This window comes from Octodon degus, unplaced genomic scaffold (genome assembly GCF_000260255.1).
Source record: "Octodon degus isolate 3935 unplaced genomic scaffold, OctDeg1.0 scaffold00034, whole genome shotgun sequence".
NCBI lineage: Eukaryota > Metazoa > Chordata > Mammalia > Rodentia > Octodontidae > Octodon > Octodon degus.
This window is the reverse complement of record NW_004524610.1, coordinates 15,821,206-15,834,473: the sequence shown is the minus strand read 5'-3', so window position 1 is coordinate 15,834,473 and position 13,268 is coordinate 15,821,206. Positions and strand designations below refer to the sequence as shown.

General features: G+C 43.7%; 1 protein-coding gene and 1 pseudogene across 1 annotated transcript in view; both read left to right on the top strand.

Annotated features, from left to right (window-relative positions):
- The window catches only part of LOC111816547, a 9,918-nt pseudogene extending 6,538 nt beyond the window's left edge, over nucleotides 1–3,380 (top strand).
- Nucleotides 3,381–9,847: 6,467 nt separating this feature from the next.
- The window catches only part of Vnn1 (vanin 1), a 32,727-nt gene continuing 29,306 nt past the window's right edge, over nucleotides 9,848–13,268 (top strand). The window contains exons 1-2 of the mRNA XM_023714249.1: nucleotides 9,848–10,104; nucleotides 11,468–11,598. Coding sequence (XP_023570017.1) covers nucleotides 9,892–10,104; nucleotides 11,468–11,598 — 344 coding nt within the window. The 5' untranslated portion in view covers nucleotides 9,848–9,891. The remainder of the gene's footprint in view (nucleotides 10,105–11,467; nucleotides 11,599–13,268) is intronic.

The window sequence follows — 13,268 nt, the reverse complement described above, 5'->3', positions numbered from 1 at the left end:
TCTCTCTCTCTCTCTCTCTCTTTGACATAGGGTCTCACGATGCAGTTCAGGTTGGCCTTGTGCTCACTTTTGTAGCCCCCAGGCTAGTCTCAAACTCTCAGAGATCCTCCTGGCTCAACCTCCCAAGGGCGATGATTACAGGCATGTACCACTATGCCCAGTGGGTGCCTACATCCAGCATGGCACATGGGGGTGGGGATTGAACTCAGGTCCTTGTGCTTGCCAGATAGGTGCTTATGTCTCTGAGCTATCTCTCTAACCTCTTTGCTATTTATTGATATAAGTGAAAAATCTCAAATGCAAAGAATTGATCAGTAGAAAGCAGAAATTATTCGTGTTTGGGAGACTTTCCTAGTTTCTTATTCAGTTGACTTAAAAAAGCAAAACCTAAGAAGTAAAAGGTCTCTCCACCTTCAGTAATCATCTCAGTGACAGGAGGGCCTTATGGTGGATACAGAGTCAGATTAGAACTTAGGCCAAGATAATAGCTATCTCCTTAACTATCTTGAAAATGATTATGCTTTAATAATTTTAAGTTAACGTGAGAATTTTCCATTCAGTGGTTACCATAAAACATGTCAGGGCTGGCTGGGTGGGGATGGTTGCTTAGTGGTAGGGCGCTTGGGTAGCAGGAGCAAGCACCTGGGGCCCATCCTTTGCACCTAAAGAAGGATGAAAAAATGTGAAGCCAGTATGCGTGCATCCTCTTGCTTCCTGTAGGGAGAGGAGTCTGTGCCCCTGAAGCAGTCAAGGTATATCCCTACCACATGGAGACCGACAGGGCAGCTGATGATTGCAGAACTGAAATCTCGACCTCACTGCCATGAGCTCATCAAGCGCAGCAGCCATGGATTAGCATGCTTATGCTGGAAGTGTCCAGCTGCTCCGCTCGGGGCAGTCGGATTTCCCAAGGCTGATTGACTTAGATGGGTTCACCTGCACCAAGCTTAAGAGAGACACAGGAAACCACACAGTGTTCCAGAAAGACCTGTGTTGTCACTTAATGTACAAGGTGTCTGAGAAGCATGTAGATGAAGTCTACGCCCTGATGGACTTTTGATGGACTGCATATGTTCAAAGGCCAATATTACTTGCCAGTAGGAGTGTGTGCATGAGTTGGTATGGGTTTAGTGCTACTGAGGCTTCAGGGGCTTGCTTTATGCTGGGTCCAGTTAATTGTCTAGAGTTCCATTTATTGAGAACATCCTCCCTCCTGATCTTTGACTTATTCAGTCTTAGGAAAGACAGAATCTATTTCCTTGGTTGCAAGGTAAAAAACATAAAGCAATTTGTTCTCAGGAAGCCAGGTTCAAGTTTAAACAGCTGAAACTTTGGTGCATTCTATTTTCCCCTCAGGTTGGTGAATTTATTTGTTTATTTAATTTATTTATTTTTTACACTAATCCAATTTTATTTTTAATGTCTTTTGACAAAAAGAATTTGATTAACTGGAGAATTTCAGCTCTCAACATATAAACTTGAAAAGTAGAGCAAAAATGGCTTCCCCATCTCTCTCTTTTTCTTTTGGAGGTACTCTGAATTTCTTTTTTTTTTTTAAGTTTCTTTCTTTCCCCCATAATTTTATTGAGAACAAAATAGCACGGAGACAGTTTCAAATTAAATTGGTAGGACAGTTCCAATAATTAACACATTGCACACTGTCTTCCTAGTGGTTATTTGTTGTACAAGATGCAGACATGATATCCTATTTACAAACACTATTAGAACAAATCTCTCTATCCATTGAATTAAGAGACTGTAGCTATATATCTATGCTAACCATTTTGAATATACAAATACAAAATGGTCATTCATTTGTATCCCCTTTTTTGTTTAGTTCTGTCATTTAAATATAAGTGTGTGAACTCAGCAAAATACTCCAAAATAGTTCAGTAGTCCATAATAGTATTGAGTCTTCCACTTGACTGGCAATGTCAGAAGTTATTGACCTGAGTCCCCTACAGCTCAACATAACAGCATGGCTTTACTTCTTATACTTTGTTTTTATACTTTTCTGCTGGATGGTTAAGACCAAGATAAAGCAAAACCTATGTAGGTTGGTGAATTTAGAGTAGTGTTTTCCAAACTGTCTTCATCTGGGGTCTGTGTTTTAAACTTTGACCCAATGTAGCTATATGACTGTGATCCTGACTTAAAAGAGATATTGAATTTTAATCAGTTTATTAAATAATCCATATTAGTATCATTGTAGGAGAATGGAGTCAATAGTAGCCAGGAACTCAGGAGAGATTTTATGGATGCTAGTGGACCCCAGAGGAGTGATTTCTAAAGTCAGAGGCATTGATTGCAGAGAGTTTGTCTTTCTTACAGGGTGGCAGACAGAAGTTCCAAGAATGGGCCAAGCCATTCTGAAGGCCACGGTACAACGGGTCTTTGCAGTGAGCACAGTCATATATAGCAAAGTTGGCTTAGCACCTTCACAGGAGTTTCAGTTTGATGACAAAACATAGGATTTAGCTGAATTCAATGCTAGAGGGCAGAAAGACTGCAGATTTTTGGAACTAAGTGGCTGTAGTTACATCAGGATTTTTGCTTCAATATCAATAATAGTTAAAATTAACAGGCAATCCACTCTGAGTTTTAAAATTCTAGCCTATTGTGTTTGGCCTCATTAAAAGGAGAAGGAAAAGAAAAATCCTTAATCTCTAAATTGGAGTTAGGATTCCCTAATAACTTGTGAATGTGCTTTTGAAAAACATAGTTTGAAAGGCCAGGGGGAAAGCTCAGTGAACCAAAGCATCTGCTTAGGCAAACACAGGGACCATGATTTGATCCCTAGAATCACATGCCAAGCCAGCCCCACCCTCAGAGTGGGCTGAGCCAGCCACAGAGTCTGAGAGTAGTGGCCCATGCCTGTAATCCCAGCACTAGGAGGCTGAAAACAGGAGGATCACTATGAATCCAAGCTGCGTAGTGAGTCCCTGCAACAATCAAATACATTAAAACAACAACAACAACAACAGACACAACTTGAGAGGCAGCTTAACCATGCAGCTAGTCTTTGAAATTGTGCTTGTTAGCTCAGAAATATTTCCAAGCCTCTGAGTGCTTCTCTTTCCATTTTCTGCATAGATGTGCATGCTGACGAAGTGCCACACCACTGACCTGAGAACCCAGGGGAGCCCATGGGCTCAGCTTCCACCAAGTTTGAAGAATTCTCCCTTAGTGGCCTGTTTGCAACAAACTATAACTTCCCACAGATTGGCCTGGCCCCTGAAAGCCACCATGAGGCAGGAGGTTTTCAAAATGTTGAATTTCTCAGAGCAGATGGGTTAGAAAATCTTCCAAATAATGGGGCCTTTGAAATGTTACTGTTCATTGTCTATGAAAGACACTTTGAAGATATGCAGAAGCAATGACAGGAAATACGATTTGTGCTTGTAGACAGTCAGTCCCTGGGCTGCGATGGAGAAGCTGGGTTCCACTTTCTACATAAATGTGATGACACTGTAGCCATGGAGAAATTAGAATGAAGATATTGGTTGCTGAGCATGGCAGCTAGCTACTATTCTGTTCTACTGCGTGCTGTAGAAGGTTCACATTAACTATGATACATGAGAGAGTTCATTTTCAATTTTCTCTGTAGGTGGGTTATTTACTAAATTGTTATAATCAGAACAATAGTTAATAATTTGTGAAATAAGTGTTCCATTAGTTCAAAGTGTTTTTTTTGTTTGTTTGTTTTTGTGGTGCTGGGGCCTGAGCCCAGGTATTCACAGTGAGCTTCAGCCCTGCTTGTGTTCTGTGCTTGATTTTGAGCCACGGTCTTATTGACTGGCTCAAGCTGGGCTTGAAGTCAGGGTCCTCTGGCCTCAGTCTCCCAGAAGGCTCAGATTATAGGCATAAGCCATTGTGCTCAATTTAAAGGACACCACTTCATACATTATCTTATTTGACCATCTGAGAAAGAGACTTACTAGCTGTTCTGTTACCTAAACCTCTTTAATTTTAGACCCAAACAGGAAGCCAGGTCTTTGAGTCCCAAGGCCTGGGTGTTTTTTACTAGTCTAGGTTGCTTTAGGTAGGGTCTTGTCAGTCAAGGCCTCTTGCCTGGAAATGAAGCTCTGTATTGGAATTAATTCTTTGCTATCATTGATTAGGTTGCAAAGGATGGGTGCCTCAGGAACCAGAGTTATGGCCCTGTAAGGAAGAGTGTTTGAGAAGGACCCTCAACGCTAGGCCAGGGACCTGGGAAATTACAATGATGCCCTATGCCTGAGACTGTTGGTATAACCTGGAAGAGCAGGGGTGGGGGAGAGAGAAAGAGAGGAGAGAAGAAGAGAGAGGGAGTGAAGAAAGCAAGGAGGGAGGGAGGAGAGAGAAAAAAGAGACAGAGACAGAAAATAAAGAGGGCTTTTAGTGTCTGCTTAGAAGAGATGCCGGAAATTTACTATAACAACAAATAAAGTTTAGATTTACAAACCAAGGATGGATGAGGACATAGCTCAGTGGCATAAGTGCCTGCCTGGAAAGTGCAAGGTACTGAGTTCAATTCCTGGTACAAAAAAAGCAAAGTAGTGTTTCATGGCTTGACTATGATTTGTGCTGTCACTTTGTGATGCCCTGCACCACCTTGGGACTCTGCCAGCCATTGTCATGTGTGGGCCCTGGACCTTAGACTAGAACCATGAGCCCTAACCTTTTTCATTGATAGCATCCTCAGCCTATGGTATTATGTTATTAGCAACAGACAGGAAGGGATCTGAGGATGGGAGAGACCAGAGGGCAGAGAGGAGAAAAGGAAATAAAAGTGATTAAGATCCCAAATGTCCGTGTACCAATTCTGTAAGATGAATGTAATTATTGTGTGCAGCACACATAATCTAATAAAGAATTTTTTTTTTTAAATTTCTTTTGTGCAGGGTCTCACTACACAGCTCAGACTCATAGTGATCCTCTTGCTTTCACCTCCCTAGCTCTGGGATTATAGGTGTGCGCCACCATGCCTGGACTCAATCTTGGACTCAGAGCACCCAGGGGCAGGGCTGGCACAGCATGTAGTACCAGGGATCAAACCCTGGTACCTGTGCTTACCTAAGCAGGTGCTTAGCCTGCTGAGCTATCTTGCCAGCCCTCTAATAAAGAACTTTTAAAAATTAAAAAGGCAAATAAAAAAGACAGGTTTTATGCGTATCTAGTGTAGCTCATTCGTGCATGCTGTGTCCCCCTCCCGTGGGTGTGAAGGTGTGTGAGGGTGGATGTGCAGAGTCGGACATACATCGAAAAATGAGGAGAGCCTGGAAAAATCCTATGCAGTAACTGCTCCAGTGTATGCAAATGTTGCTTCCATCAGGGATGGTCAAGTTCCATGTGAATTACCTGGCCGTGAGCTCTGAGCCAGATAGCTGAGGGTTATTTCTGCATGTGTCTTCAAGGGCCTCAGAACTGGTGGACTTAGGGAAGCCTCTCTGGCATGTGTGGGTACCTTCCAGTCTCCCACAGGACTGCATAGCTCAAAAAAAAACAAGGGAAGTTGTGTTCATTTTCTGCCTGTTTGAATTGGAACTTGGGCCTTTTTAGCATGACATGTGGGCCGTCAGATCCAAATGGGAACTTTTGGCCTGAGCTCGGCAGTCAGCCCTTCTCCCTGCACCACTGGCGTCCCTGCTGCTCCAGCTCACAGATAGTGCAGGTCGCAGGACTCCTTAGCCCATCACTGGGTGACTCGGCACTTAGAAACAGTGTGCCCCATAAATAGGTATTCTGTCAATTTTCTTGCTCTGTTCAATCCTGAGGAGTGTACATCATTTGTAACTACACAACGCAAACTTTGAATACACAAAACTTTGAATATTTGTTTGCAGTCAGGAAATGTACAAAAATTTGTGGTCAAGAACATCTTTTCAAGTAATCATGAACAACTCTGTAAAATTCAAATTTTTCCATTATCTTTCAATCATAATCCACTTGACTATAAGGTTAATTAGTATTGAAATAATGGAAATAATAAATATCTTTCTTCCAGATCACATGGTTTTCTTCTGAACTTATGCCATCTTAAACTCTGGCCAGTTTTGGTGAAGCCCGGTACGATATGCAGGCATCCGTTGAGACCTGTGCTAGCGGGAGCTTCCTTAGAAAGGACTCCTGTCACCTTTCCCCTAGCAGCCTTTGACCCAGTTTTCCTGCTGGTTGGTCACTGATTAACTCTTGGAAGAGACTTACAGGAGAGCACGTGACTTCTCTGGGATGTTTTTGGGCGGCTGAGATCACTGTGTTCAGGGACATCCCCCGTCCCCACAGAAGATGCGATGGCAGCATTTGTGGGCTTTTTCCAGCATTTTAAGTCCAGAGACCCGGGCAGCAGAAAACGCCTTTGGTCTCCCCACTTGCATCTCTCTTGGATTCTTCCTTTACAGCTGGAGTGGTCACTTAGGGTGGTAACGGATGACAGTGTAGACGTTCCAGCCACACAAGACACTGCAGGAATTTATTGTTTAGAAATCAGCCTCAGCCCTGGAATTCAGCCAGTCACGCTAAAAACCAAAATGCAATTACACCAAATTTCCACATCAGTGAATTGAAACTACTCTGTTTATCTGGCCTTCTAAGAAATCAGGATTGGAGAGATAACAACCAAAATTTCCAGTTTCAGTTGGTTTGACAATGAATGAAAGAGGTGACTTAAAACAACATGGCGCGAGTCCGTTATTTTCTTTGGTACTGTCACCCAGTGTCCTCGCAAGGAAAGTAACTGCGCTGTGGCCAGCCCATCATTCTTCTGTTTCTGTTTCCTCAGCATTTCTCTGTCTACAGAAACAATATTTTCCTTCTCAGCCCATTGTAACACTTATCACTTTGCTTTACGTAATCCTCTTTGCCCAATTCTAGAGTCGAAAACGAAGCCAATGTAGCTCTTGAAATTAAATTGTAATTTGGGAAAAGTCCACGGCACCATGCTTAGAGGCAATATTAAAAAATGTAAAAAATGTTTTTGTTAAGTCTTAGGCCCAAAATATATGCTTACACTGCCGACAACGTCATCAACTGGGTTCAGCAGGGAGGAACACTGACACGAGCCCCGGCCTCCGGGTGCTGGCCCCTGCTTGCTGCCCACTGTTCAGGTCCTCAGCAGCAGTGCCTAGCCGACCTCCCATCTCACCCACATGCTGGGGCCACTTGCTTGCCCTGGAGTCCACCAGGGGCAGGGCAGGAGACAGTGGGCAACCCGCTCAGGCCTTGGTTTTGGATCCTTTCTCTAGTTTCAGGTTCTTTCTGCTTGAAGGGGATGGGATATACCTCCGAGTTCCCTTTGGAGCTTGTCTCCTGGGCTTGAGCTGTCACTACTCTGGTAGCAGAAACAGACTGTGGGACAGGCTAGCGCATGCCCCATCCTTCCTTTTGGGAGCAGGATGTCACTTTTCTACTCATTGGGCCCCTGCTCCACCCATGCAGGATTGGCTGGGAGGTCTGGAGGGCCCCCCAGGGCTTTGCTGTGCAGCTGGAGTTGCTTCTTTCCAGGCACTTCCCCCAGCATCCGCTGTGTGAGCGGAGCTGCAGGTGGGCAGCGTGCGGCCATAAATCTCATGTCCAGGGCATCAGGGGTGAGGGGAGGAGCTCCGGAGTTGCTACAGAGACTGGCTGTGCTCCTGGTCATAAGCCCAGTGAAGGCCCAGCTACTGCAAGCAGTGCTGTGTTTCATCTGATCCTTGCTGGCCTTCATGCATGCCAGAAACCAGGATAGATGCGGTGTGGTGTCCTGGGCTAGGAAGGCTGTCCTGGTCCAGTGACACAGCATCTGGGCTACCCTCCCCCTTGCCAAAAGAGAGGTGTTGGCATTGTAGGTCCCCTGGCTCCCGTGGAATAGACTCAGGGAAAAGGCCTTCCCTCAGGGGTAGCTTCCACTTTGGGCAAAATTTAAAATAAGCTCAGCTGGGCATGGTGGTGCATGCCCACAATCACAGCTCTCAGGAGGCTGAGACGGGAGAATCACTGTGAGCTGAAGGCCAGATCAAGCTACGAAGTGTGACCTTTTACCCTGATTTGAGTCCATTTACCCTGGGAAGTTGGCGGCAGAGCAGGAGGGAAAACTCACAGCAATGGTGAAGGGCACCCTTCACCTGCCTGAGTTTCAAGTCTCCAGGAGGCCCACAGGAAGCTTCCAGCAATTCATTAATCACAGGCCAAGATATCTTAGTAGAATTCTGGTTTCAGCAGCAGACCCTGCTCCTGGCAGCTTTAATCCTCGGTGTTTGCCTGTCTTCTCTTCTGAGAATGGCAGCTTTGGTGACTTCAAATTCGTGCAAGAGAGCTAGAACTCCCATCCTCCTGCCTGTCAAATGTGCTGAGTTTGTGGTCTGACAACATCAAGGAATGAAGCCATGAACCAAAAATGAAGTTAGGAGAGTCGGACTGCGAAAAAAGAGATCTTGGATTTCGAGACAGGGTTCTGAGTGGGGCGGCCACAGAGGCCCACAGCTAGCAGTAATTTATACCATGAAGTCACAATATGGGCTCAGTGTGGGTCAAACTACAATCAACCTATAGGATTATAAGTATAGCCGCTTGGCTAATATTGATCCAATACAGAAGGATTTCACACAGCAAGGGTACATGAAAAAATAAAGATGTTTTAGGGAAGGAATGGGCCCAGATGTTTTGGTCTAGAATTACTGGAGCAGGTGGTGCTAACTACAAGATTATCTCAAATTATTGTTTATCCCTTAGGGAAGCATTTACACCCAATCACTGTGTCATCTTAATTTTATTTTCTGTGTCTTTTTGAGACAGGGTTTCACTATGAAGTTCAGGTTGGCCTCAAACTCACTTTGTAACTCAGGTTGGCCTTGAACTCCCAGTGATCCTCCTGCCTCAGCCTCCCAAGTGCTTGGCTTATAGGCATGTGCCACCACACCTGGCCTGCATCATCATTTTGAGGCTTAGCCTTTTTCAGATATGCCTCCAGCCACAATACACAGTTCTGACGTCTTTATTTTTTTCTGTTTACTTAGTTGAGAGTCTAGCTCCTCTCAGAGCACATATCTGCTTCTATCGAATTTAGCTGCCTATAATAAAATCACACACACTACTCTATATTGAAAATCTAAAACACATGTGCTATGAAAGTTCATAGTTGAAATCCAGTGCCTCAGAATATGATATTCTTTGCAAACAGGGTTGAGATCTCATTAGCTAAGATGAGGTCATCCTGGAGTCAGGTGCTTATTAAATCTAAAGACTGATTTCTTGATAAATAGCAAGGATTTGGCTGGGTAGGGTGTTGCATGCCTGTGCTCCCAGCACTGGGAGGCTGAGGCAGAAGGATTGCCACAAGTTTGTGGCCAGCCTGGGCTATATGGTGAGTTCAGGGATAGTCTAAACAAACAGCACCTGAAGAGAAAGAGAAGGACAGCCATCTATGAGCCCGGGACTCAGGCCAAGCCCTTTCCTTCTCTCCTACCTTAAGGAGGAGCCAATGCTACTGGCATCCTCCAACCTTTTCCTTTCAGGACAATATGTTGTTGTTTTCACCACCTGATTCCAGGAATGTTTCTAGGCAGCCCTAAAAACATAACACGCACATACTTCCTGAGCTCTACTCATTGTTTGCAAGAAGAGAAGGTCTTTTGTTGTCTTAGAAGACTGTGAAGACATAAAGCTTTCTGATGATTACCTGGTTTTGATTTTGTTTGTTCTTGCTGTGTAGTTCAGGCTAGCCTTGCACTCTCACTATGCAGCCCAGGCTCGATCATGAACCTCCTGCCTCCGCCTCCCGAGAGCTGGAATCACTGCTGTGTACCGCCTGGCTGAAGATTAGCTTCTGGAGTTTATCTTTAAGATACTAAGTTCTGGGAGTCATGTGACACCCTCTGCTCTCTTTGCATAAATAGCAAGACATGTCCTGGCTCTTGGCAGTCTTTGGATTCCAGCATGATTCCTTCTCAGCTGCTGGTTTCTGCAACCTTGTCAGTTTTTTCCTTCTTACAAGTCAGCTCCTTGGATACTTTCATTGCAGCTGTTTATGAACATGCGGTGATACTGGCTAATGTCACCCTCACCCCAGTGTCTCCTGAAGAGGCGCTGGCATTAATGAACCGGAACCTGGACCTTCTAGAAGGAGCAATCATAGCCGCAGCCAAGCAGGTACCGCCTCTCCTGCCTCCGTAGTGCTAGATTCTATGGGAAAGCTGGGAACCAGAGCACAGGCACCAGGGGCAGCCACACTTTTTGATGTCCTCTGTATCAGGACAGCAGAGATCACTGGGGACAGCTAGAATCCAACTTCCTAACTCACACTGTTAGAACAAGGACACTGTCTGCTGCCCTACTGGTGAGAGGAAGGTTAAGATAAGGACACTCCGGTCATCACTGAGAGACAGCAGAACCTTGAGCAACTTGCTGTCAATGTGGTGTCACTGTGGGGATGGTGGGTCAGTGGGCGAGGGACCCGACGCTGTGCTTGGTGTACTCTTGGCCTCTTAAGGTGTTCAGGTAAATTTACAAGTTGAGAACTATAACACCAAAGTTGCAAATTACTTACTAGTGTATATTATATACTTCATATCTGATTCTAATTGCAAGATAAAACCACAAATGTTAATTTATATTACATCCTTGAGTTGAATGATTAAGCTTAAAGCAAATCATAAAGTGGAAGGATGTGTTATGGATAATTAAATGACTGTTTAAATAACAGTAGTAGTAGTAATAGATCAGATATACAACAGGGATGTAAAAATTGTGACAAAGCTCATAGGTATGTATGTCTATGTGTTTATGGCACAGAGGCTTGGAAGACTGAACCCAAGGAGCCCCTTTAAAATTTTATAACATGTAATCCTCTGACCTCAGCCTCCTCAGGAGCTAGAATTACAAGTATGTACAATAACAACCAATGAATATACAGTATATTGTCACACATATTAAAATTTAAAAGGTTACCAGGAGTTCTGAGGTTCTTCTTCATGTTTTTGTCCAATTGTTTCCTTAAAGGATACAACAGCTTTCGAGGTGATCCTCCAATCCCGAGGTGTCCAATTGGTTGAGGAAGTCCTTGTAGGCTCCTGTAGGTCAGGCAGCGTGTGAGGACCCTCCTTGTGAGGAGCAGGAGTGGTGTCTTCAAGACACAGCACTGAGAGGCCAAAGCAGAAGTGCCAGTGAACAGAGCATTTGAGTTACAAGTCAGTGCCGACACGGCCAGGCGCCGTGGCTGGTCAAAGTTCAGGAAGGGAAAAGATTTGGCCACGAGCTGGGTGTATAGTTAATGTTTGCGGAGGCTGCCAGAGCCATGAATGTCCTGCAGAAGTATTCATGTCTATGAAAGAGGGAAAGCATCCTTAGAAACTAGCATGGCAGGATTAGACACTTCGAGTGCTTGGGGAAAAAACAGGAAGTTATAAAAATATAGAAAACCAAGACTGCTGGCCTCCCAGTTCTTCCTGCAGCACCCAGCTCCTTTGATTTCCATGTGTTTGAGAAAAGTTTTTATTAGCTGTGCTCTTGACAGGGTGCCCATATTATTGTGACTCCAGAAGATGGTATTTACGGTGTCCGTTTCACCAGGGAATCGATCTACCCATACTTGGAGGACATCCCAGATCCTCACGTGGATTGGACTCCCTGTAATCATCCTAACAGGTAAAGGAGCAGAGTGGGAAGGATGCTACCACGATCGTCACCTTGTTCTAGCTGGGAAGAGGCAGCTGATGGTGGTTGTGTCAGTCCTGCGTTAGTTGAGTCGCTGGAAATCAGACCTAGGAGGGACTTTCCTGTGTGCTTTCTGGACATCTTGTGATTCTTGTCTCTGGTTCCCTGCATCAGTGGTTTCTTCTGCATTTAATGGATTTGTTTTGTAGTGACACACCTTTATTTCCCTTCTGATTTCCTTTTCTGTATATTCTTTAAAAATTCATGAATGCAGTAATTTTATTTACTTTATCTATGTATATTAATTACATTTTGAAATTTTTTTCCAGAATTCAATATATATATATATATATATATCCATAAATTTATTGAGAAACAAATAGCAATGAGACAGTTTCAAACCAAACTGGTAGGACAGTTTCAATAATTAACACATTGCATACATTCTTCCTAGTGGTTAATTGCTGTACAAGATGCAGACATGATATCCTACTTACAAACACCATTAGAACAAATCCCTCTATTCATTAAGAGAATGTAACTGTATATCAGTCCTACCCATTTGAATACACAGATACAAAATAGACATAAAATATATTTTTAAAGATAAATTTTATATTATTATATTTATTTTGAGACAGGGTCTTGCTATGCAGTTCAGGTTGGTCTTGAGCTCACTTTGTATTACAGGCTGGTATTGAACTCAGTGATCCTCCTGCCTCAGCCTCCCGAGTGCTTGGATTAGAGGTGTGCACCACCATGCCCAGCTTATTGGTACATTTTATTTATTTTTTTGGTGGAACCGGGGATTGAACTCAGGCCCTTGCGCTTGCCAGGCAAGCACTTAGTCTACTGAGCTGTCTCCCCGGCCCTTATTAGTACATTTTAGATGTACATAATGATAATATTCATCGTATGGAATTTGTAGCTGTATATGATCTATCTTGCTTCTTCTTTCTCTTCCTTCAATCCTTCTTTCCCTCCTCTTTTACAAAAGCTTTATTTCTAGTTTTTCCTTCTAATCTGTTTTTCTTGTCTGCTCCTTCATTTTGCCTTCCCCCTCGTCCCCTCCCATTTGCAACTTTTCCTCCCATTTCCCAATATCTCGTACATATTTTGATCCTTATTTACACTTTCAGTTTCTCATACCAGAGAAACAATGTGATATTTAAACACGTGTGTACTATTTATTTCACTTAAAAGTAAGGTCTCAAGGTGCATCCATTTAGCTAGAAATGTCTTAAGTTTAGCCTTCTTTATAGCAAAGTAGTACTCCATTGTATTAAAAACCACAGCATCTTTATCTATTAATTAGTTGATGGGCGTTTGGGCTGTTACCAAGATCTGGCTATTACGACAGAACCAGTGTACACATGGGTGTGGCCATATCACTGTGGAATGGTGCTTTTAAGTCTTCTGAGAAGATAACAAGAGGAGGAAGAATAAAGGTCAAATGGAACCTCTTGTTTTGGTTTTCTCAGCTATCTCCACACTGATTTCCATAGCAGTTGTACCGGTCTTCACTCCCATGAACAATGGACAAGGGTTCCTTTTTCCCTACAGCCCCATCAGCATGTGCCACTGATTTCTAACAATAGCCATTCATTCTGCAGTGAGATGGAATCTCAGCATTGTTTTCATTTGCATCTCTCAGATGACCA